Genomic DNA, 25,732 nt, shown 5'->3' on the forward strand with positions numbered 1-25,732 from the left:
AATTGTTATTTTCACTTTATTTAGATGTATTATTGCAATTGCATTTATACAATTATAGTACAATTATAATTATACAATTTATATCATGGTAATACTTGTCGTGCCTTTAATTTATGCTGATCATTGTATTACAGTATTTTCTTTCCACCCTGTAATGTATATACAATGACTCACCATAGAGAATATTAAGAATTACAAAATAAACCTCAAAAGTAAAACATCTGACACATTACGCTAATGGAATTTGGGTGGAAAACGTGTGCTTAATTGTCATGAAAATAATACCACAATACAAGAAACTAGGTTTCCTTTTCTTTATGCAAAAATATTTTTTAATTTTAATTTTCTGGAGAAATACGACCTGGACAAGTTTCACCTGACTATAGATTCAGTAACATATGCAGTGAACCATTTAGACAAAGCATTGAGTCATGTAATTATCAATGCACAGTTAATTCAACACTTCCACCACTATCATTGGCCTAATTGCCCTGTTTTCATAATCCAAAACTTCATGTCCGCAGCACATGAATCCTGTCCACAGAAGTATCAGATCAGTGGAGAGGTTACCCTGTAATGTACAAAGTCAGCCTGATCAAAAGAGGACAGGACAGGACACGTGACAGAGCTTTGAGGAACTTCTGCTGAAGTGAGTCAGATGTGGCTTACATAAGCTTCTTGAAGCAGTTTCACAGCTCAGAAAGTCCTCATGACACTAATAAAGCAATCAGTTCTACGACTTGTTGAACAGCAATGGTTTTCTATGAACGACTCTTTTTGACGAGACTGAGCAAAAAAAAAAAAAAACGACAGTCGGAGTAGCGGCTTTGAACAATGTGATCAAAGGCAATCATCTGTTCTGCATTAATCTGCAGAGTCATCTGATGTCAGTGATTTATGAATGAATATAAATGTGTACAGGGACTTGTCTTTTTTGCAAAGGGATTGACTCGCATTTTTTACACTTACATTACCATATAAAAGAGCAACTCTATCAGGATAGTGCATGCTTACTTTTACAAAGCAGGATATGTATTTACAACCAGTGAAAAGTATTTAGAGTAATAGTAAAGTCATCAAAACTATGAAATAACACAAATGAAAGTGCAGTATGTGAATTTTTATGTTTATGGACTGACCACATTCACTTCCATAGTAAGTGCTTATCTCACTGTAACCATGATTATGTTTATATTTTTATTATTAGTATTACTATTATTTTTATAAATAAACAAGGGATGGGTTGAAATAATTTTTTCTTGTGGTAATCAGCATTATGCCAAATTCTGTCCATTGAGCTTAACTTGTATTGAACCTTGAACATTCCTATAAGCATAAATTACCTGTCTATGATAGCACACATGTCCAGACTGACGTTCTCAAAGCTACCCAGCATGCCTTGCTCCACAGAACGCATGTCGACCAGCTGGCCATCTACATGTATGAGCTGCATGCAGCCCTGAAACAAGCGCTGGGATGGAGACAAGTCTGTCCGTGGGAAGTATCCTGCACATGGTGACAAAGGAAATTAAAACCTGTAACCTCGGATTATTTCAGAAAAAAATGCAATCATGCAAAGCAGGAAAGCCAATCCAAACGGACTTATATTATGATTGAATCTTTGTATATAAACTGAAAAAATAACTAGTAAGATTTATTTAATTTTATTTAGCAAGTTTTTGCATTCAGTTTTTTAGTAAATTTTAAGTAGAAGTACATTTTAATTTAAAATAAAATTAAGTAAAATACTTCATGACAATGGGTAATTTTGAATAGAACTGAAATGAACTTCAGACTTTACAAAACAAGAAGTTACGAAACACACTAACAAAATCAACAATAAAAACAGTGCAAACAAACATGCAAACATTGAAACCATGCAAGCTCATTAATTATTCAAACATGCTGAGAACACCAGCTTCGAAAATTTAAGTAAAATGTACTTATTTTATTTACCTGTGAGTTTACTCAAATTAGCGAATAAATACAGTATGAGATGATTTTCTACATTAGGATTGATGCATCATGATGCATTGTAAAGATAACAAATAATCATAAGTAATATTTACTTATAAGCTAGTGCATTAATAGTATAAATGTAGAATTTACTAAATATTTTCAAGTTCATGCTTAAACTAACTTATTCAATGTACTTAACATTGTACTTAATATTTTCCGCTATATTTACATTACCAATTTTTTTTTTTTTAATTCAGTGTAGAGCAGCATAACTTTATAACTTTAATTATAATGTCGACAAACCTGCTGAAAAAAAATCTTAAACCAGCTTTATAAATTATGCTGGTCTTTGCTGGTCTCCCAAGCTGGCCTGGTTTGCTGGTTTTAGATGTATTTTGGGAAACCATCTAAGACCAGCAAACCATCTTAGACTGGTTTAAACTGTTTAGACTGTTATTTACAACAGGAAAGCAAACCGGCTGTAACTACTATTTAATTTTGTATAGAGAGCAATACAATTCATTAATTTAATTATTATGTAGAAAACCCTGCTGAAAACAACATCTTAAACCATCTTAAGATGGTCTTGGCTGGTCTCCTAGGCTGGTCTGGCTTGCTGGTTTTAGAGGGGTTTTGGGTACTTGTCTACTAAGAGACCAGCTGGCTGACCGGCTGAATAAGTTGAACACCAGCTTGGCAAGTTGGGAGACCAGCGAGACAAGTTTAGACTGGTTTAATATGCTTTTTTTCCAGCAGGGAAGCAGTTGTAATCTCAAAACGAAATGTATGATACAGTAGTTTGACATTACGAAATGCACATGCACATTACATAAAGGCAGATTTCTAAAATTACCTCCAAAGAAATAATCTCCCCCAGTCCGGATCTGAATGGGAAGAGCAGCTCTCACTGTGGACATCTCGTCTCCATTGATGGTCAACATGGCAATGCTCTCCAGTGCCAGGAAGTGAACGTTGTGCCATTGGCCGTCATTGAGACTTGAGCCTGCAGAGAGAAATGGCTTTATAAGTAGCAATAAATCCGATTCTTAAAGGTGCATTTTCTGTTCCGCTGGTCAATACAACAGTAGTCTTGGACTTTATACTGATAACTGTGGATGCAGAATCAGAATCAGAATCAGAATGAGCTTTATTGCCAAGTATGCTTACACATACAAGGAATTTGTCTTGGTGACAGGAGCTTCCAGAGTACAACAATACAAAAACAATACAAAAACAGCAGCAAGACATAGATAATAATTCCTTTGTCGAGGAATGAAATGGCAGAAGAGGTTGGATGTGTTGGATAAATATAAAAAAAACTAAACTGTGTATTGCACATAGTTATTGCTCAATGGGGCAATTTAACTATTCATGAGATGGATAGCCTGAGGGGAAAAACTGTTCCTGTGCCTGACGGTTCTGGTGCTCAGAGCTCTGAAGCGTCGGCCAGAAGGCAACAGTTCAAAAAGGTAGTGGGCAGGGTGAGTGGGGCCCAGAGTGATATTTCCAGCCTTTTTCCTCACTCTAGAAGTGTATAGTTCTTGAAGGGGGGGGGGGGCAGGGGGCAACCAATAATCTTCTCAGCAGTCCGAGTTATCCTTTATAGTCTTCTGATGTCTGATTTTGTAGCTGAACCAAACCAGACAGTTATTGAAATGGAGAGGACAGACTCAATGACCGCTGAGAAGAACTGTATCAGTAGCGCTTGTGGCAGGTTGAACTTCCTCAGCTGGTGAAGGAAGTACAACCTCTGCTGGGCCTTTTTCACAATGGAGTCAATGTGTGTCTCCCACTTCAGGTCCTGTGAGATGGTAGTGCCCAGGAACCTGAATGACTCCACTGCTGCCACAGTGCTGTTTAGAATGGGTGGGGGGGGTCAGTGTTGGGGTGTTCCTCCTAAAGTCCACAATGATCTCCACCATTTTGAGCGTGTTCAGCTCAAGGTTGTTTTGAATGCACCAGACAGCCAGCTGTTCAACCTCCCTTCTGTATGCAGACTCATCGTCATCTCGGATGAGGCCGATGACAGTGGTGTCATCTGCAAACTTCAGGAGCTTGACAGAGGGGTCCTTGGCGAAGCAGTCATTGGTGTAGAGGGAGAAGAGTAGTGGGGAGAGCACACATCCCTGGGGGGCAACAGTGCTGATTGTACAGGTGCTGGAAGTGAGTTTCCCCTGTCTCACAAGCTGCTGCCTGTCCGTCAGAAAGCTGGTAATCCACTGACAGATAGACATGGGAACAGAGAGTTGGTGTAATTTATTCTGGAGTATAGCTGGGATGATGGTGTTGAAAGCCAAACTGAAGTCCACAAAAAGGATCCTTGCATAGGTCCCTGGTCTGTCCAGATGTTGCAGGATATGATGCAATCCCATGTTGACTGCATCATCCACTGACCTGTTTGCTCAATAAGCAAATTGAAGGGGATCTAGAAAGGGTCCAGTGATGTTCTTCAGGTGGGCCAACACCAGTCTCTCAAATGATTTCATGACCACAGACGTCAGGGTGACAGGTCTGTAGTCATTAATCCTGTGATTTTTGGTTTCTTTGGGACAGGAATAATGATTGAGCATTTGAAGCAGCATGGGACTTCACACTGCTCCAGTGATCTATTGAAGATCTGTGTGAAGATGGGGGCCAGCTGGTTAGCACAGGATCGAAGACACGCTGGTGAGACACCATCTGGGCCTGAAGCTTTCCTCGTCTTTTGTTTCCGAAAGCCCCGGCTCACATCATCTTCACAGATCTTAAGTGCAGGTTGAGTAGCAGGAGGGGGGAGGAGGGGGGTTACAGGAGGTGTTGGTGTTTGTGTGAAGTGAAGGTCAGAGTGGGTGTGGGGTGTGAGATTGGGTCTTTCAAATCTGCAGTAATTTGTGAGTTGTTTCATGCCACTCCACACTGATGCAGGGTTGTTAGCTGAAAACTTGTTTTTCAGTTTCTCAGAGTATCTTCTTTTAGCCACTCTGATTTCCTTGTTCAGTGTGTTCCTGGCCTGATTGTACAATACTTTATCCCCACCCCTGTAAGCATCCTCTTTGGCCTGACGAAGCTGCCTGAGCTCTGCTGTAAACCATGGTTTGTCGTTGTTGAACTTTAAATAAGTCCTAGTAGGAATGCACATATCCTCACAGAAACTGATATATGATGTAACAGTATCTGTAAGCTCTTCCAGGTCTGTGGCTGCAGCCTCAAAAACACCTCAATCTGTGCAATCGAAGCTGGCTTGTAGTTCCCGCTCTGCTTCATTGGTCCATCGCTTTACAGTCCTTACTATTGGCTTGGTTGATATTAATTTCTACCTGTAGGTTGGAAGAAGATGAACCAGACAGTGATCAGGGAGTCCCAAAGCTGCTCTAGGGACAGAGCGATATGCATCCTTTATTGTTGTGTAGCAAAGATCCAGTATGTTCCTGTCTCTGGTGGGGCATGTAATGTGCTGTTTGTATTTGGGCAGTTCACATGTGAGATTTGCTTTGTTAAAATTTAGATTAGAATCACATCAATAAAATTTTGCATTGTAGAGATTTTGCAGGCATATTTGTCCCCTATTATACTCCATATTTATTCCACCACTAAAATAGTCTAATAACAGAAACTAACTAACTGGTCATGTGATCTCAACATGGCAGTCACCATGGGTATGGAAGCCCATTTCTGGCACATAAAAAAAAACAATTGTGCTTTGGTAAATACAAATTACATAATTGTATAATTTTATAATAAAAAGTCATAATTATGAAATTAAAAAGTCATTATGAGGCAAAAAGTCATAATTATGAGATAAAAAGTCAATTATGAGATACTAAGTAAAATTATGAGACGCTAAGTCATATTTATGAGATAGTCAAAATGATGAGAAAAAAGTCGTTTATGATACTAAATCAAAATTAAGAGATAGTATGTCATAATGAGATAAAAAGTCAAAATGATGAGATTCTAAATCAGAATAATGAGATGCTAATTCATTATTTTGAGATACTAAATCATAATTATGACATACTAAACCTTAATTATGAGATTGCTTTTATCTCATAATTATGACTTTTATCTCATAATTAAAACTTTATCTCATAATTATGACTTTTTATCTCATAATTAAGACTATATCTCATAATTAAGACTTTGTATATCAAAAGTTTGACTTTTTATCTCATAAGTAAGACTTTATCTCATAATTATGACTTTTTATCTCATAATTAAGACTTTATCTCATAATTATGACTTTTTATCTCATAATTATGACTTTATCTCATAATTATTACTTTTTATCTAATAATTATCACTTTTTATCTCATAATTATGACTTATCTCATAATTATGACTATATCTCATAATTATCACTTTTTGTCTCATAATTAAGACTTTATCTCATAATTATGACTTTTTGTCTCATAATTAAGACTTTATCTCATAATGATGACTTTTTATCTCATAATTATGACTTATCTCATAAATAAGACTTTATCTCATAATTATGACTTGTTATCTCATAATTAAGACTTTATCTCATAATTATGACTTTTTGACTCATAATTATGACTTTATCTCATAATTATGACTTTTTATCTCATAATTATGACTTTATCTCATAATTAAGACTTTATCTCATAATTATAACTTTTTATCTCATAATTAAGACTTTATCTCATAATTATTACTTTTTATCTCATAATTAAGACTTTATCTCATAATTATTACTTTTTATCTCATAATTATGACTTTATCTCATAATTAAGACTTTATCTCATAATTATAACTTTTTATCTCATAATTAAGACTTTATCTCATAATTATTACTTTTTATCTCATAATTAAGACTTTATCTCATAATTATTACTTTTTATCTCATAATTATTACTTTTTATCTCATAATTATGACTTTATCTCATAATTAAGATTTTTTATCTCATAATTATGACTTTATCTCATAATTAAGACTTTATCTCATAATTATAACTTTTTATCTCATAATTATGACTTTTTGTCTCATAATTAAGACTTTATCTCATAATTATGACTTTTTATCTCATAATTAAGAATTTATATCAAAAGTGTGACTTTTAATCTCAGAATTTTGACTATGTATCATAAACATTCATTTTTCCTCATAATTTTGACTTTTTATCTCATAATTATGACTTTTTTAATATCATAATTATGACTTTTTATCTCAAAATAATGACTTTGTATTTCAACATTTTGACTTTTTATTTCAGCAAAATGACTTTTTAAATCACAATTATGACTTTTTAATCTCATAATTTTGACTTTTTCTCATAAACTTATGACTTTGTATCTCATAATTTTGATTTACCAAAGCATGATTTCTTACGTGGCATAAAACATATAGGTTTTTAGCCAACTGATATGACCGTAGACTGTTACTACAAATTTCATTATTTAAAAAAATAAAAAATAAAAATAATGCACTATTAACCAAAATAGTACATACAAATATTGGGTAAAATAGCTATTTTTTTATTAGACTGAACTATTTATCTACTACTGAGTGAAATATAAATACATTTATAATCAGCATTTTTCTCAACCTATTTGCCATCTACAATTTTTTTTTTTTTTTTTTTAACTAATCAAGTCTAACAATATTCTTGTATTTCTCTGCTAAGGATACATGTGATGCTGCCTTAGATTTGGCTCTAAAAAACAGTATAATGTTAATGGCTGCCTTTTGGGACATCCTTTCAGTGTTAATCTCGTCAATGAATTCAATGATGAAAACTTTCATTGACAAAGGTTTTTTTATTTTGTCAACGATAATGAATTGGAATGATAGCACGTTTGGAATGACTAAGGGTGAGTAAATGATGACAGAATTAAAATTTTTCGGTGAACCATTCCTTTAAGATGCTGTCTAGACAGGTAGCTCACAAGGTTTTGGAACAGAGATAATGTTTATTAAAGAAAAACTTGAAACTTTGGAATTGTGAAGGGGCTCTCAAATTGCGTTTTCAGATATAATGTTACCTGAGGATATGTCCACGCGCGTGTTCTTGCCCAGATCGACGTAGATGTGGACAGTGACTTTGCCCTCCACCAGGCTGACCTCCACACCCCCAGGCATCAGTGGGGTAAAGAACAGCAGACCGTTCGGGTTCCACGTGCGGAACTGAAGTCTGACTGAAACCGTATCTGCGTCGGTCCGACCTGGGAGCTGCAGGGAGCTGGTGGAGTTGAAGAACACCGGGAATGTTTGTGATTCCGCACAGGAGAACGTCAGGTTGTGCTGAAATAAAAACAGTACAGGATGAGGGTGAATATTTTGACAGAAAATTAAAGGGATAGTTGATCCAAACATGAAATTCTGTCATCATTTACTCACCCTCATGTCGTTCCGAACCCGTATGACTATCTTTCTTCTGCAGAACACATATGACGATGTTAGGAAGAATGTCAGCCTGAGTCACCATACAATTTCATTTTATGGAAAAAAGATGCAATGTAAATGAATAGTGACTGAGGCTGTCATTCTGCCAGACATGGTCTTATGTGTTCTGCAGAAGAAAGAAAGTAATACGGGTCTGGGTTTGGAATGACATGAGGGTGAGTAAATAATTACAGTATTATTTTTATTTTGGGCGAACTATCACTACTCAAAGAGTGTGAAAATGGCACTTTGTTTTTTGAAATTTCAAGGGACAGATTAATTTGGTCACACGACAAGGGAATTTTATAGAGGAAAATTGGTAAGTTCACATCGGAACCATGCTGGAAAATCCAGCTAAACCCAGCAATTAGCTGGTCCAAACTGGTCTAGATGGTTGGTCAGCTAGACTATCAGTGGGAAGACCCCTTTTCAACCAGGTAGACCATCTTGGTTAAGCAGATTAGAGTTGGTAGACCTCTTTGAACCAGCAAAAATCCAGCGACCCTGTTTCAGTAGCTGGTATGACCTGGTTTTTCCAGCATGGAAAGGGAGAGTGGATAAAAGCCTCCTGTCATTGGTTGTTTGTGGACTTCTCACTTCCATACTGTCCACACATACATATTGTGGGAAAGGGGAGGAAATCTCAATTGAAGGATAAGGTTAATGCAGGAGAGGAACTTTAACTACTGAATATTTAATGTGAGATATGAAAACCGCAAACCTTGATGAGCTGCGATTACTGTAAATAATACAAAGAATCAAATTAGGAAAATCATTGAAAACAACAATAAATAATGCATCTCATGGTACAAAATCATAAAACACAAGAAAAATAATGACAGTTTATATTTTTCTCTTAAGACAGTGCCATTAAAGATGGAGTTTTATGGCTTTTAGTCCATGTTTGTTTGCTTTTAAATCATATAGTACCATCTGTATGCTTGTGAACTTGTAAAAGTTGACAAAAGTAACTTTCAGCAGATATATGCATTAAGAATTCACTGTGTTTCATTTACTGATGACTCATCTTTTATACTTGTATATATAAATGTCTGCCCATTAAAATGCACTCTGGAAAGAAAATGACCATCCCGCTGATACCGCCTACCTCTGACCATTAATAGCAAGCAGCAAATCATGTTTTTTGGCTACAGGCTAAACTAAAGGCTAGGGATTATAAAAAAATATATAAAAAAATTAATAACATTTTTTTTAAGGAAAATTGCATTTGTCAAACCATTTCATGGGGTCTTTAAACAGAAGTACATCTTTTAGAGTTTACTGACAATAATAGGCTACCAAACAACAGAAATTCCTCTGTGCAGCCACTGATTATCTTCTCAAGGCATTGGAGAGCTCTGCAGTGTTTATTTGATAAAAATAGATATGTAAATGTGGCATTACAAAACTAGAGGTGTCGACTTTCTTCCTGCGAGCGAGATTAGTGATGTTGTTCCCATTGTAATAAATGGCCTCCATGCAGCCGATGTAGTTCTCTTTGCCCCCTGAGCTGGGCTTGGCAGACACTGGCATTCCGCCAAATGTGATCTGGGAATAGACACAGAAAGTGATGGAAAACATTTACCATCTGTAATACAGTCAGCAAAACATTAATCTTATGTAATCTTATCTGTGCTTTCTCTGAGATGATCTAAGTGGAGGAATCACACACAGAAATGTTTTCCACCAAAATTTTCATTACGTTAATGCAGGAAAAAAACAAACATTCTCGTTAATGGAAAAATGTAATTTATTTTTTATTTTTTACCCTAGTATTTCTAAAATGATTTCAAATTCTTTCACCATTTACTTTCTTCCATGGAACACAAAAGGAAATGTTTGACAGAAAGTCAGCCTCAGTCACCGTTCATCTTCCATTTATGGAAAAGATGCAATGCAAGTGAATGGCAATTCGGTCTAACATTTTGCCTAACGTCTCTTTTTGATCCTTTAACAATTTAGTTAATAGAATAGTTCAACCAAAAATGAAAATTCTCTTATTTACTCACTCTTATGCCATCCCAGATGTGTATGACTTTCTTTCTTCTGCTGAACACAAAATAAGTTTTTTAGAAGAATATCTCAGCTCTGTCGGTCAATACAATGCAAGTCAACAGGATCCAAAACTTTGAAGCTCCAAAAAGCACATAAAGACAGCATAAAAGTAATCCATACAACTCCAATGGTTTAATCCATGTCTTCAAAAATCTTTGTTTGTGTTCAGCAGAAGAAAGAAAATCACACACATCTAGGATGGCATGAGGGTGAGTAAATTCTTTTTTAGCCTAACTATTCCTTTAACAGAGATAGTTATTCTTATTCAAATTATTCTATCTGCAATCTGTATTAACTAGGTGTTTATTTGAATAAACAACAAAACAGCAGCTGGAACATTCTGTTTCACAGAAGAAATTCACATATTGCATGATTGTTTGTAGCTTGCTAGCCTGCTTAGCATTGCTTATTCTTTCATTGTTTTATACTTTGCCATTTTACTGTGTGCTTCGGGTTTTTCTACTGTTTCAACTGCGTGTATTTTACACGGCATGTAAATTTCTCTCTCTTTTTTTTTCCACTTGTCTACATCTCGCATCTTGACTGCATGCATTCGTTTTCTCCACTGTTTTTACATAGATTATTGCATCAATTTCAAACATCTGCTGATTAGGAATCACAATCGAACCACATCTATCTCAAACACTCGCCACTCAAGAACAACCATAACAACAACAACAACAAACAATTGCGGTAAGTCATGGCATCCGCTCATGTTATTTCTTCCTGCATTGCCTGCCACATTTACTATAGCTTCTTCCGTCAGCAGTGAGGGATTCACATGTGATAAATGTAAGGAGTTAGTCAGGTTGACAGAGAAGGCTAATGAGTTAGAGACATGCATTCGAACGCTAGTGGAGGTCAGTGAGAAAGAAAATCCGGAAGATACTGTTTCAGATGCGAGTAGAACAGCGAGCAAAACATACACTTTGGTTCAGGCTCTAGAACCCCCGCAGCAGGGCATTTGGGTGACATCTCGGCAGCATACTCACTCAGCAAAACGACGCCACTCTCCCGTTCCTGTTAGGGTTTCTAATCTATTCTCACCACTCAGTGATGCACCCACTGAGATTCATGTTGAAAGAGCCTTAATAACTGGTTATTCTATTGTAAGGAATGTGGAAATAGAGACTCCAGCCACCATTGTTAAATGCATTTCCAGGGCTCGAGCATCTGACATCAGATCAAATTTACAAGTGCTGGCTAATGCTAAACGTAGATTTTCTAAAATCGTTATTCATGTCAGCACTAACGATGTCCAGCTTCGCCAGTCAAATATCACTAAAGATAATGTTAAAGAGGTGTGTAAACTTGCAAAAATGATGTCAGACACTGTAATATACTCCGGCCCCCTCCCTGCTCATCGTGGTGTCGAGGTTTATAGTAGATTAGTGTCACTGAATGGCTGGATGTCTGAGTGGTGTCCGGAGAAAAGCACAGGACTTATAGACAATTGGAAGAGTTTTTGGGGTAGACCTGACCTGCTAAAGAGCGACAGACTCCATCCCTCCAGGGAAGGTGCCGCTCTCCTCTCTAGTAATTTGGCTCATAGTCTTCATAGTGAGAGTATCTGACTAACTGGGGCCCAGGTCAGGAAGCAGACAAACTGGCTAATCCGAATGTCTGCTAGCTGCCTTGAGACGTCACACAGGTCACATAAACTACAACATATAGAGACTGTATCACCTAGATATCATATAGAGACTGTGTCTGTTCTCCGAAGAACCAAACACAAAACTCTCACTAAATCGTTTACAAAAAACCTGATTAAAGTCAAACATGAAAAAAGACAAACATCATATAAAGCTAGGGCTACTAAACATTAGATCTCTTTCTACCAAAACACTAATTGTAAATTAAATTATTACAGATCATAGTTTGGAAGGGGGAGGTCTTGCTACAATTTACAGTGAAGTTTTTGATGTTAATCAGAGGACAGGATATAAGTTTAAGTCTTTTGAACTAATAATGTTTAATGTGACACCGTCAGATATAAATAAAAAATCTCTGTCATCTTTTGTCCTTGCTACAGTGTATAGATCACCCAGACTGTACTCTGGTTTCCTTGGTGAGATTGCAAATTTTCTATCAGATCTAGTAGTTAATCTAGATTTTAATTTAGTTTTAATTGTTGGTGACTTCAACATTCACATAGATAATGAAAATGACACATTGGGATTAGCATTTATCGATATTCTCAACTCTTTTGGAGTCAGACAAAATGTGACAGGACCAACACATCGCCATAATCATACGCTAGATTTAATTCAGTCAAATGGAGTTGATGTTGATACTATAGAAATTCTACCGCAGAGCGATGACATCTCAGATCATTACCTCGTCTCTTGCAATCAGCTAATGTCACTCAATCTACACCATGCTATCACTCAGTTAGAACTATTCTTTCGACCACTAAAGATAGCTTCACTAGTAATCTTCCAGAATTGTCTCACATACTCAGTATTCACATGTGATAAATGTAAGGAATTAGTCAGGTTGACAGAGAAGGCTAATGAGTTAGAGACATGCATTCAGACAGGCACTTAAAGCTGCCAGGTCAGCATATTTGAGCAAAATCATAGAAAATAACCACAACAATCCTAGGTGTTTATTCAGTACTGTGGCAACATTTGTTAGGAATAAAGCATCGACTGAAACAGATATTCAGTCACAGCACAATAGTAAAGACTTCATGAATTTCTTTACTGATAAAATTGAAATAATCAGAAATAAAATTGGAACTATGCAATCAGTACCTTAGAAAACAGTATCTCATAATTTTCCTCACAAGCAACTTCAATCCTTCGCTGTCATAGGTCATGAAGAGCTAACAAAAGCCACAACATGTATGTTAGATCCAATAAAAACTAAGCTCTTAAAAGAGGTATTCCTGTAATCTCAGAACCTCTTCTTAATATTATTAACTCCTCGCTATCCTTAGGACATGTCCCAAGAAATTTTAAAATGGCAGTTATCAAACTGCTTATTAAGAAGCCACAGCTTGATCCTAGAGAATTGGCTAATAACAGACCAATTTCAAGGCTACCACTGATGTCAAAAATACTAGAAAAGGTAGTGTCTTTCCAACTATGTTCATTTCTACAGAGAAATGGTATATATGAACAATTTCAGTCAGGATTTAGGCCCCATCACAGTACAGAGACTGCACTTATCAGAGTTACAAATGACTTGCTCTTATCATCTGATCGCAGCTGCATTTCTCTTCTAGCGCTTTTAGATCTTAGTGCTGTCTTCGACATGATAGATCACGACATTCTCTTGAATAGGCTGGAGAATTATGTTGGCATTAGTGGACTTGCATTAGCATGGTTTAGGTCCTATTTTTCAGACTGCTATCACTTTGTATGTGTAAACGAGGAATTGTCAAATCAAACAAAAGTTAAGTATGGAGTGCCACAGGGATCAGTTTTAGGGCCTCTGCTTTTCTCCTTATACATGCCTCCCCTGAGAGATCTTATCAGGAATCATGGAATAAGTTTCCACTGTTATGCTGATGATACACAACTTTATATTTTTTCTAAACCCAACGAACAGTCACAATTCTCCAAATTAGCAGAAAGTATCAATGAAATCAAAGTTTGGATGGCCAGAAATGTCTTTCTACTCAATTCCGACAAAACAAAGTTACTAATTATTGGACTAAATACTTCTAAATATAAACTGCTAAAATATAATTTGACTCTCGATGGATGTACTGTTACTTCATCTTCTACAGCGAAGAACTTAGGTTTTATATTTGACACCAATCAGTCCTTTGAAAATCAAATTTCCAATGTTTGTAGAACAGCATTCTTCCACCTCAGAAATATTGCTAAGTTATGACACATGAAAAAATAATTCATGTGTTCATGACCTCAAGACTAGATTATTGTAATGCAAAATTATGGCTTGTTAATAGTTCCTAGAATATCAAAATCCACAAAAGGAGGTAGATCCTTTTCCCATTTGGCTCCTAAACAATGGAATAGTCTCCCTAACAATGTTCAGGATGCAGACACCCTCCCTCAGTTTAAGTCTAGAATAAAGACTCATCTATTTAGCCAGGCATACACCTAATTTATCCATCAACTCACAAGTAGGCTGCTGTAGTTAGGTCTGCCAGAACCAGAAATATTTATCATGATCTATAACTCTGCATAAAATTGAATGGCATCTACACTAATATTATTCTATTTGTTTCCATGCCTCAACAGGGATTAATATCCTGAAGTTACCAGAGCCGGCCAGATCCAGCTCCGTTCCTGCTTGATGTCGGACTCCACGGCTACATGTCGCTGAGTAATGACGACAAACTACAGCCGGTGCTAGCCAGATATCACTTCAGTCTTTTATGATGGACTTCAGAGGATGAACTGATGCCAACTCTAACTGTAAAACATGGGATACTTCATATGCCACTGCCTGAACCTTGGATTTAGGATGGACCCCACCGAACCTCACTGAAATGACCTGCCGGTTGAACTGCGATGCACCTCATTGATCTCTGCCTGCATTACCTTTGTCTATTGATGGACTACACTCTTGAAATGGAATACATAGACTATCATTTAATTGACAATAAAAGCCTTCATCAACCAACTAAAAAAGGACAATGCATCTATGTGAACTTTTGCAGTTAATCCAGGATGAACTTCAAAGACATTAGTCATTATTCTTACAGTTCATAAAAAATATTTTTTTAAACACTGGACCTTAACACTTACTTAGTTTACAAATTTTAAACCATGACTTGCACTGCATACATAACTAATATTGGCATTAAATTCATGTTGTTTAGCCAGAGGGGAACTGGCCCCCACAGTGAGCCTGGTTTCTCCATTAACCAGCATCTTATGGAGTTTTGTTTTCCTTGCCACAGTCGCCTTTCAGCTTGCTCACAGGGGTTGTAAATACAATTATTATTTACATTACACAATGATCACTCTAAGACTTTATAGATATTACAATTACATTTTTTGTTAATGCATGATTTTCTGTAAAGCTGCTTTGAAACAATGTGTGTTGTGAAAAGCATTATACAATTAAAAATTACTTGACTTGAAAATACTACAGGGTGAAACAACAAAAGGGTGAGTAAATGATGACATACTTTTCATTTTTGCATGAACTTTATCCCTTTAAGAATCCAGTTTATGAATTAATCTGTAGATCTTCAAACCCTATTAACAGCAAACAGTCCCCTGCCACTAATAACACTGAGATTTCAGAAAAGCATTTATTCTAATTGTATCGTTTACTTCATAGTCCAGATCCAGGTGATCGAACTCTCCGTTGGTGCGGAAGCTCTGTGTGTGTTGATCGAGAGTAAAGTTGATGCTGCGTCTGTAGCGTTCGATCAGAACAGAGTGCCAGTGATCGTCATCCAGCAGATTGCCACTGGCTACTGATGTGTGACCCTGAATGGAGCCGTACTGATTACTGCCTGAAATAGACACACGCACCAGAAGCAATTAGTGAACAGGTCACATGGGTTAAACTGTGATCCGTTTAGAATGGCCAAGGAGATGAAAAAAACAACAACTATATTTCAGCCTTTAAAGACCCTATGAAAAAATTTAAACTGTACTTCACATGAGTGCAAGATGAGTCATCAATATTTTCGGCTCGTTTTCCCGAAAAGGAAAGATTGTACATTTTAAATGCATTAAACTACTAGAAGTAAATTTTTCAACTTTTAGGGATAAACTAGCACATAGATGGTCTCAAAGCTAACAAACATGAACTAAAGTAAAAAAAACTCAGTTTGTTTCTTTGAAAGCAAGTTATGCTTGTTTTTCAATCTTAGAACCAGGTGCTTAGCCACGGGTGGGCCGGGCTGGGTATGAGCCCACCCAAACTGGTCCCAGGCCCACCTAGAATATTAAAGATCATTCTCTGGGGGCCTGGGTAGCTCAGCGAGTATTGACACTGACTACCACCCTGGAGTTGCGAGTTCGAATCCAGGGCGTGCTGAGTGACTCCAGCCAGGTCTCCTAAGCAACCAAATTGGCCCGGTCGCTAGGGAGGACAGAGTCACATGGGGTAACCTCCTCGTGGTCGTGATTAGTGGTTCTCACTCTCAATGGGGCGCGTGGTAAGTTGTGCATGGATCGCAGAGAGTAGCATGAGCCTCCACATGCGGAGTCTCCGCGGTGTCATGCACAACAAGCCGCGTGATAAAATGCACAGATTGACTGTCTCAGAATCCCACCCGGAAGACACAATGGCAATTCAGTCTAACATTCTGTCTAACATCTCCTTTTTTCCATTTAACAGTTTAGTTTAACAGAGATAATTATACTTATTCAAGTTATTCTTTCTGCTTTTGTCTTGCAATCTGTTTTTATTTGAATAAACAAAAAGAGATAAAAAAACAAAAAAACAAACAAAAAAAAAACAATAATGCAGCCTTTAAAGACCCCGTGAACTTAACTCATTCTAGAGAGCATTTTATTGGACAAAAATGTATACCGTACATCACATGAGTGCAAGATGTGTCATTCATATTTTTGGGTCGTTTTCCTGGAAAGGAAAAGTTTTAAATTTTAAATACGTAAATCCACTAGAAGTCAATTTGGTCAACTTTTAGGGATAAACTAGCATATAGATGGTCTCAAACCTAACAAAAATGAACTAAAGTCACAAAACTACTTTTTATTTTTTTGAAGAACCAGGGGCGTAGCCACAGGTGGGCATGGGGCCACCCAAACTAGACCTAAGCACCCCTAGAAAATTAAAGATCATTCTCTGAACTCGAATATATATATACATATATATAAAATAGAAAACAAATGAATAAATTCTGATATCTGAAAATCTGTTCTCAAACAAATTTGTGAAAATTAGAAAATCAAATAAATGAATAAATGGCAATGAGATCTAATTGGTTGTCAGTCAACTCCTCTAGAAAGTTCATCAGAGCGGTAATCTACCAGTAAATGACAAACAATAGTTTTGAGTTATTTTTTTAGAAAAGACGATTGGAAAACAGAATTAGTGTCATGATGTGCACAAAACAAGAGATCTCCCATCAAAGGCACAGAGAAAATGATGAGGAAGAAAAAGTATGGAAATCAGTGGAAATCATGAAATACCTGTAAAGCACTTTTCATGATACACATGCTTCTATTAGTGACCTGCAAAAAATGTGGCCACCCATTTTTATTGTCGCCCACCCAAAAGTCATTTTCTGGCTACGCCACTGCTTAGAACATAAAGTTGTATCAGGATTACAATTTAGACATATATGTCACGGCCCTGTCGCTCTATCAGTCTGGGTTTTTGTCTGACAGGACCATGGCATTATCGTCCCATGCCTGTCTTGTGTTTCGTTGTCTGTTTCGGTTGTATTCCCTGCCGTGCGCTCTTCGGTCCGTCTTGTTTTATGTCGGGAGCACGGTTTTTGGATCCTGACTTCCTGTCTGGTTCGGTTTCGGTCTGTGTCAGGATCCGGACACTCGTGCTCCATGTCTGTCTGTTATTGACCTGAGTGCATCGCGCTTATGTCATCTTGGCAGCATGCACTCGCGTCAATAGTTTTTCTGTATTTTGCGAACACGGGTGCACCTCGCGTCACGCGCCCGGGACGCGAGCTGTCTTCATGTTGTGCTGAGGTTCGGTCACTTCGGTCTAAGTTGTCGGGTTTGAGTGTGGCCGAACTCTCGCAGAGGTATCCTGTCTTGTTTTTGTCGCCTGTTGCGTGCGTCGCATGATGTTTTCCTCGCGATGTGCTCAGGTTTCATTTAGCGTGAGAGTGCTTGGCATCGCTTTGTTTGGCGTTGCTACACATTCTCTCATCTTGTTTGTCGGTTGGCAATGTGCGTTCATGCCATTTGGGTGTTTTGATGTCTTGTGAGAGCACATGGCTTTGTTTTGTTTCTGTATTGCCACGTGTCTCTCTGTCTTACGTCATACCCCGCCTCCTTGTATGCCCATTATTAGTTTATTAGTCACACCTGCCCTGTCTTGTTAACCTGTTGATTTTCTCCCTATTTTAGTCTCCTCGTGTTTGCTGTCCAGTACCAGTTCGTCTTGTTTCCAGTCTTGTGTGCTTGTGTGTTCAGTCGGTCTTGTGTCTTGTTCCAGTCGGTGTATATTACCTTCCCTCATTCTGTCAGTCCGGTCGGTCCTCTTTCCCCGTTACCCTCTGCCCCAGCCTGAATACCTTTTTCTCCTACAGGGTAGTTTATGTTTGTTTTTTCCCCCTCGTGGGAGTTTTGGTTTGTTTTTTGCCCCTTTTGTTGTATAAAACAAACCTGTTATTTTTTCACTCTGCGTTTGGGTCCTGAGCCGCTCTAATTTTCTGCACATCCTGACAATATATGCAAAAAAACCCCCAAAAAAACAATGACAACAACAACAAAATATTACACCTATTTTTTCCTCATTTTCATACAACTTGATTTTTATATTTTCTGAAGAAAATGTGAGTAGCTGCTTTTGCAAAACTTGCTGCCATGATGTTGGAGTTGCTAGGGTGCTACAGTTTTGTAGCAGCCCTACCCAAAGTCTCTATGATGTTATGGTCTCTAGATATGGCTGGTCCCTATTCTATGGTGAGGTTTTCACCCAGTTATTTGTCTGCTAGGCAAAAATCATAAGTCTAATTGGTTAGAAAATATATACATATAATAGCACAACTCTTCTCAAATGGCCGCATGATTTGAGGTATCATTCATAAATAGTGTGGGATGAGTTTCATGTCGAAGTTTGATTAAATAAGAATAAGCAATAGTATTAGCTAACTAAGCAGGACTAAATGTCACATTCTGTAGCCTTTTAAACATCATTATGTCTGGTCCTATCAGAGTCACTCTTGAGTTAACTTCTTTACCCAGGTTGATCTGCAGCAGTAGTTTGGCTCGGCGTAGCTCCAGAGTGATATAATCACCCTGCTGTCCCTCTCCATGCAGCAGAACACCGTCTCCTTTAGAGGTCTTAAACTTCAGCGAAATCACATCCTTCAAGATCTTCATCTTTTTCTGTCGAAAGCGATAAGAAATCACTCCCTGCCCATCGAAGCTGATCACATCTGCCCCTGAATACAGAAAAATGTTTTAGTCGTAAGCACACATATCGAGTCTTTCTTCATAAATACACTTTCCCACAAATTTTATAATGCAATAGTAGTGAAACTGAAACACAAAGGAGCCATATCATGAATTATTATGTAGAATTGTTCTTGATCTTTTGGAATAAAACATTTTGATGTACTATATAAACAAACTCAAACTTTCAGAGCTCAAAACTCCCTTACCAGTCCAAAAAGACCAAGGGAAGAATTCACTAAGAATGAACTGCACCCCGTAAAAGCGCTGGTTATTTGCCCAAGCTCAGGGTTCCCACTCTTTTCAAGGCACAAATGTCCAGGACATTTCCAGAACATTTTATGCACCCAGCAAGTGTAATATTTAAGCAAAAACACATGCGTTCATTTAAATCGAGCTTTTATTTTTGCGTTTCTGTGTGTTTTTGACAGTAGTTTCTCACCTCCAGATAAGCAGTTTCCTCCATTGCTCAGTGTGACTATTAATTTCAATGAAATAAATACATAGTCTGTATGTGCTGCGCACTTCAGAGTGCTCTCTGTCTCTGTCATTTCACAAAAGACCGCGCATGACGATCATGATGAGGTGTTTTCAGTGTATAAGCGGCCGTCTCTACACATTCTTTTGAAGTGTGCATCACTTGCAGATTATTAATTTATTCAATTAAATCAGAGACTTTTTTAGTTTAATTATCATACTAGAACATATCACAATTTTAATTTGATTAATTGTACATTCAAACATTCATTTTCGTCCAAACAGGTCATATTCCATGACATTCTGCATTTTATTGCTAATGCCATTTACAAATTTGTTCAGTTTAATTAATTGACTAGTTTAGTGACCACTTCTGGAGATGCCACTAGGTGGCGACACATGAGCGTCTTATGTACAATGAGTGAGTTATTGAATCATTTTGAGATGTTCACCACCGAAATCTGGCAGGAGACTTTATAGTATTTAAGCATTATAAGAACAAAGCAGATCTACAATTTCCGTTCAGTTTGTGAACTGCCGAGCATGACTTTTCATCCAAAAAGACACCAATGATAGTCTAATAATAAGAATGAGTATCAAAAATGTCCTTACCTTCTCCTTTATTAAAATCTGTATGTCAAATCTACTGACTTTAGTAGAATGTTTAAGCATTATATGAACAAAGCAGATCTACTGTATAATTTTCCTACAGTATTTAAACTGCTTAGCATGACTTTTATCAGAAAAGACAACAATAATAGCCTAATAATCATAACTTTGAGTTCCAATAATGTCCTTTCGTCATTGTAAAGCACATTTCACATGAGTTGTGTCGAGGCGTCAACACTTATCACGCAAGGAAGAGCGAGGTGTGCACAATAAACACTGAAAACATTTATTTGGAAGAGAAAAACATGGCAATTGCTTTGATTCGCAGAAAATAAAAAGAGGACTCGTTTATGTTTATGTATTAGCCTTTTTTTGTTTTTTGGGGTCTCTGGATACTCGGAAAAGATAAGGTATTAATGAATTAAAATAAATGTTGAGACATTCAGTATCTCTTAATAAATTTGGACAGTTTTGATATATTTATTGTAGCTTTGTACTCTGAAAGACATCATTTGTGAGGCAAAACGTGTGTGAAAAATACTTTGGTGTGAAGCTGAAGCCGAGGTTCCGCTGACGTATCACTTAGACTTCAATGTATTCGGTAGTGCGAGTTATGTGAACGCCCCTCAACATGTATAAACATCAATCACTTTTACACATCAATAGCTCCTTGCCAGTTTATAACGCTCTTCTCCATCATTTGATCATCGTTTAATGAATATTTTAATGAAATACTGATATGTTCAATAGAAAATGTATACTAAGATTAAATAAAAAAATAAAAAATATAAAAATTAAAAACATTCATCCGGCGGTAATAGCATGATCTAAATTGCTCCAGGGATTTTTTGTGAATGAAGGGCAATCAATAATAAGCCTTTATTACATAGAAAGGAGGCGTGTTTGCATGGAAAGGAATGACAATGACTAATTTAAATACTCAAGTCGCAGCACAATTTCAGGGCTAACTGCCTTGGTTAAACTAGATTGCGGGTGGTTAGTGAATAAGACGCAGGTTTTTGCACTGAAATACAACGCGCAAGAGTGGCGCAACTGTTTAGTGAATTTACCCCCAAATGTTTTATGCCAAAAAGTATTTTATTGAAAGATGGGGTTGCATTAATTCTATTGGAAGTGACAGCAATCACACAACCTGTAAGCAAACATTGTTACTCATTTCACATGCGAAGAAAGCATTTACAAAGAAGTCTTAAAGGGATAGTTCAAACAAAAATGAAAATTCACTCATCATTTACTCAACATCATGCCATCCCAGATGTGTATGACTTTCTTCTGCAGAACACAAATGAAGATTTCTAGAAGAATATCTCAGCTCTGTTGGTCCTTACAATGCAAGTGAATGGTGACCAGAACTTTAAAGCTCCAAAAATCACAAAAGTCCACATAAAAGTTCTCCATATTACTCCAGTGGTTAAATCCATATCTTCAGAAGCAATATGAAAGGTGTGGGTGAGAAACAGAGCAACATTTAAATCAATTTTTTACTATAGATCTCCACTTTCACTTTTACATTCTTTCACATGGTAAAAAAAGGACTTAAATATTGATCTGCTTCTCACCTACACCTATTATATCACTTCAGAAGACATAAATTAAACCACTGGAGTCATATGGATTACTTTAATATGGCCTTTATGTGATTTGGAGCTTCAAAGTTCTGGTCCCCATTCACTTGCATTGTATGGACCAACAGAGCTGAGATATTCTTCTAAAAATCTTTGTTTGTGTTCTGCAGAAGAAAGAAGGTCATACACATCTGGGATGGCATGAGGGTAAGTAAATGATGAGAGAATGTTAATTTTGGGTGAACTATCCCTTTAAAAGCACAGTAGCAATAATCGGACCGTTTAATACTAAGGGTCAGAGAGAGGGTTTTAAACTAATTTATGACTGTGTTTGGTGCAAAAAAACCCTTACCTACCATTATAAGTGGACCTCATGGGGAAAAAATAAAATGCTAGAAAAAAAATATTATATGGGCCCTTTAAAATGTATGAAAAACCCCCATAAAGGATTCACTGCAAAGAACAGACAGAACCACAGAAAGAGAAATCTGTGTTTATAGCAGACACTCACAGTAAGCGCAGCCATAGAGCTCCACTCTCAGTCCAATCCGTCCCTCCTCGCTCCAGTCCAGCGGGATAAAACGCACGTATCGAGCGACAAAGGGGTGCTGAAGTTCATGACGCACGGCCTGTTCTGAGTTCCAGTTCCCTGAAAATGTCTGAGACAGAAAAGAGGAAACTGAACTTCATCAAGGCTCCATTACTCATTCTGAGAACACAGATCAATACGACAGAGTCTTGGCACATATTTCCAGGAGAACTGGCTTTGTACCTCAAATTACTTTTTTAAACTCTGCTATTTAGCATTTCAGTGCAATTATGTAAAGAATGGGTCAATAAGAGCAGTAATGTTCAGTGTCATGGAGAATCAGAGTAATCCTGTTTCCAATCTTGAGATAAAATACGCAAATAAACATTTGAGAAATAACATCAGTTTATAAGGTCTGTACTTTTTCATGCTAAAAATGAAGCTATTAGAAAGAAGCACAAATCACAAATGAGACGTCTTTAATATCTCAATTGTTTCTCCTAGACAGCATTTGAAAATTACAAATAAAATCAATGTATGAGGCCTATACGTTTTCATGTGAAACATGAAGGAATATGTACTGTACCGTCAAATATATTTTGATGTAAAGTTTCAATTTTGTCTAAACTTATGTGGGTCATGTGCATTTTCTGCAACATAGCATCAGCTGTTTACACTCAGGTCAGGTAGCCAAAAAGCAATATTTATTTCCTGAGCAAAAATCATTCCGCATTCCCTGTAAACTCACCCATATGTTGCCGTCCTGCCGATAAGGCTTCCAGTTACTTGCTGTGTCACTGTAAAGAAGCCTGTACTGTTTCGTCCAATCAGAGCTGCTATATCTACCCTGTGTTGCTATGGCAATTATCTGTTCCCTGGCCCTGAGGTCCACCTGCAGCCACTGGTACCTGTCAGAGTCTGATGGTGACCATCCTCCATTGCCTTTGAAAGATAATGCACATGAAATCAAATATTATAATCCGAAAACAGCACATGTTGATGCAAAACTTGGTGCTTTTAGTCTGTATGCTTTAGACTCTTATGCCACTGGTCTAAATTGCTCCATAAGCACTATATTTGCTTATCGGTAGCCAAAATGTGCAATGGACTAGACCTACCATTTTTAGTGTCATGAATGCAGAGGTGGGTAGAGTAGCCCAAAACTGAACTCAAGTAAAAGTAAAAGTACTAATGTTAATAATTACTTGAGTAAGAGTAAAAAAGTATCGAATTAAAAGAGTACTCACGTAGTGAGTAACTAGTTCCGATCGGATCGGATTATTGTTATTAACACCTTGTGTGCATGAATCATGTACCCTCTGTTAAAGGGATCGTTTAAAAATGAAAATTGTAATATAATTTATTACATGCATGGTGAATGAGGATGTCAGTCCCTAACATTCTGCCTAACACCTTGTTTTTGGTTCCAGAGAATACGAAGACACAAAGGTTTGGAACAACGAGTAAGTCTAAATGATAAACGAATATTATCATTTATCAAACCTATAATAATTTCTGCTCCCACCAGAAGCCTGCGGTCAGCTAATGAGTGGCGCCTTGTTGTACCAACACAAAGAGGCACCAAAACACTTTCCCGGACTTTCGGTTTCACTGTCCCTCTTTGGTGGAATGACCTTTCTAACTCTATCCGTGAAGAGACTCACTCTCTGTCTTCAAAAAACAGCTAAAAACACACCTTTTCCATGAGCACTTAACCATGCACTCATAAAATATTATATATATATATATATACATACACACACACTGGTGGCCAAAAGTATGTACAGTAATGCACAGATTTTGCTGATTTGGAAGGAAATTGGTACATTAATTCACCAAAGTGGCATTCAACTGATCACAAAGTATAGTCAGGACATTACTGATGTAAAAAAAAATCTAGACAGGCCCCATTTCCAGCAGCCATCACTCCTATTCATGTACAACAGTAAAGAGAAGACTCAGGGGTGCAGGCCTTATGGGAAGAATTGCAAAGAAAAAGCCACTTTTGAAACAAAAAGAAAAGGTTAGGGTGGGCAAAGAAACACAGACATTGGACAACAGATAATTGGAAAAGAGTGTTATGGATCTTAACCCCATTGAGCTTTTGTGGGATCAGCTAGACTGTAAGGTGCGTGAGAAGTGCCCAAGACAGCCACATCTATGACAAGTGCTACAGGAAGTACTACCCACCTCTGCATGAATGAACCAGAAGTAATAATAACCACAATTTTTAACATGTCTTCTTGACTCATTATTTAATCAGACTGCCTAAAGTTAAGACATTTTTAAACAAAATTCGATTTACAAAATGTTAAATAATCATATTTATTTCCGATATGATAAGTGGACTCCACTAACTCAATTAAACATGTAACATAGCTAGTCATTTAACAAGAATATTGCGCACTACTGTTTGAAATGTTTATAATTGCATACTGCATACTGTTTCACATGCTATTTTTTAAATAGTACAACTTAAAAAAACTAGAAGGCAGAATAAAGTGTATACCTTACAGTATATACTAAGTACACTAGTATTCCATTTTGAGTATATAGGTCATGCATCAGCAATACACTGTAACATACTCCTGTTTGAAATATGTATTGTTACAGCATACTTTACAAAAATATTATTCAGTATACAGTGTATACTGCACAGTATATACTAAGAAGTAAATTAGTATTCCATTCTGCATATATAGGTTATGTGAAAACAATGTATTGTAGAATACTGCTGTTTGTAATGTTTGTTACACGCTGCATACTGTTTCACATACTTGTGAGCAAAACCACCGCCGGGAGTCGCAACAGGACACTATTGTCACCATCGTTTAGTAGTGTGAAGTGAGAGTTATTATGATTTAATTGTTTTTTTTGTTTGGAATGCCCAATTTGGAATGCCCAACTCCCACTACTTAGTAGGTCCTCGTGGTGGCGCGGTTACTCACCTCAATCCGGGTGTGGAGGACAAGTCTCAGTTGCCTCTGCTTCTGAGACCGTCAATCCGAGCATCTTGTCACGTGGCTCACTGTGCATGACACCATGGAGACTCACAGCATGGGGAGACTCATGCTACTCTCCACAATCC

At 37.1% G+C, this 25,732-nt stretch overlaps 1 protein-coding gene across 1 annotated transcript in view; it reads right to left on the reverse strand.

Annotated features, from left to right (window-relative positions):
* The window catches only part of LOC127443138 (contactin-associated protein-like 2), an 88,252-nt gene that overhangs the window by 26,849 nt on the left and 35,671 nt on the right, over positions 1 to 25,732 (reverse strand). Inside the window, exons 3-10 of the mRNA XM_051701675.1 lie at positions 23,393 to 23,586; positions 22,627 to 22,774; positions 19,230 to 19,433; positions 15,655 to 15,839; positions 9,746 to 9,889; positions 7,942 to 8,200; positions 2,813 to 2,962; positions 1,344 to 1,506 (exon numbers count right to left, since the gene is read on the reverse strand). Coding sequence (XP_051557635.1) covers positions 1,344 to 1,506; positions 2,813 to 2,962; positions 7,942 to 8,200; positions 9,746 to 9,889; positions 15,655 to 15,839; positions 19,230 to 19,433; positions 22,627 to 22,774; positions 23,393 to 23,586 — 1,447 coding nt within the window. The remainder of the gene's footprint in view (positions 1 to 1,343; positions 1,507 to 2,812; positions 2,963 to 7,941; positions 8,201 to 9,745; positions 9,890 to 15,654; positions 15,840 to 19,229; positions 19,434 to 22,626; positions 22,775 to 23,392; positions 23,587 to 25,732) is intronic.

The sequence above is a fragment of the Myxocyprinus asiaticus genome, chromosome 6, assembly GCF_019703515.2.
Source record: "Myxocyprinus asiaticus isolate MX2 ecotype Aquarium Trade chromosome 6, UBuf_Myxa_2, whole genome shotgun sequence".
In the NCBI taxonomy this organism is placed as follows: domain Eukaryota; kingdom Metazoa; phylum Chordata; class Actinopteri; order Cypriniformes; family Catostomidae; genus Myxocyprinus; species Myxocyprinus asiaticus.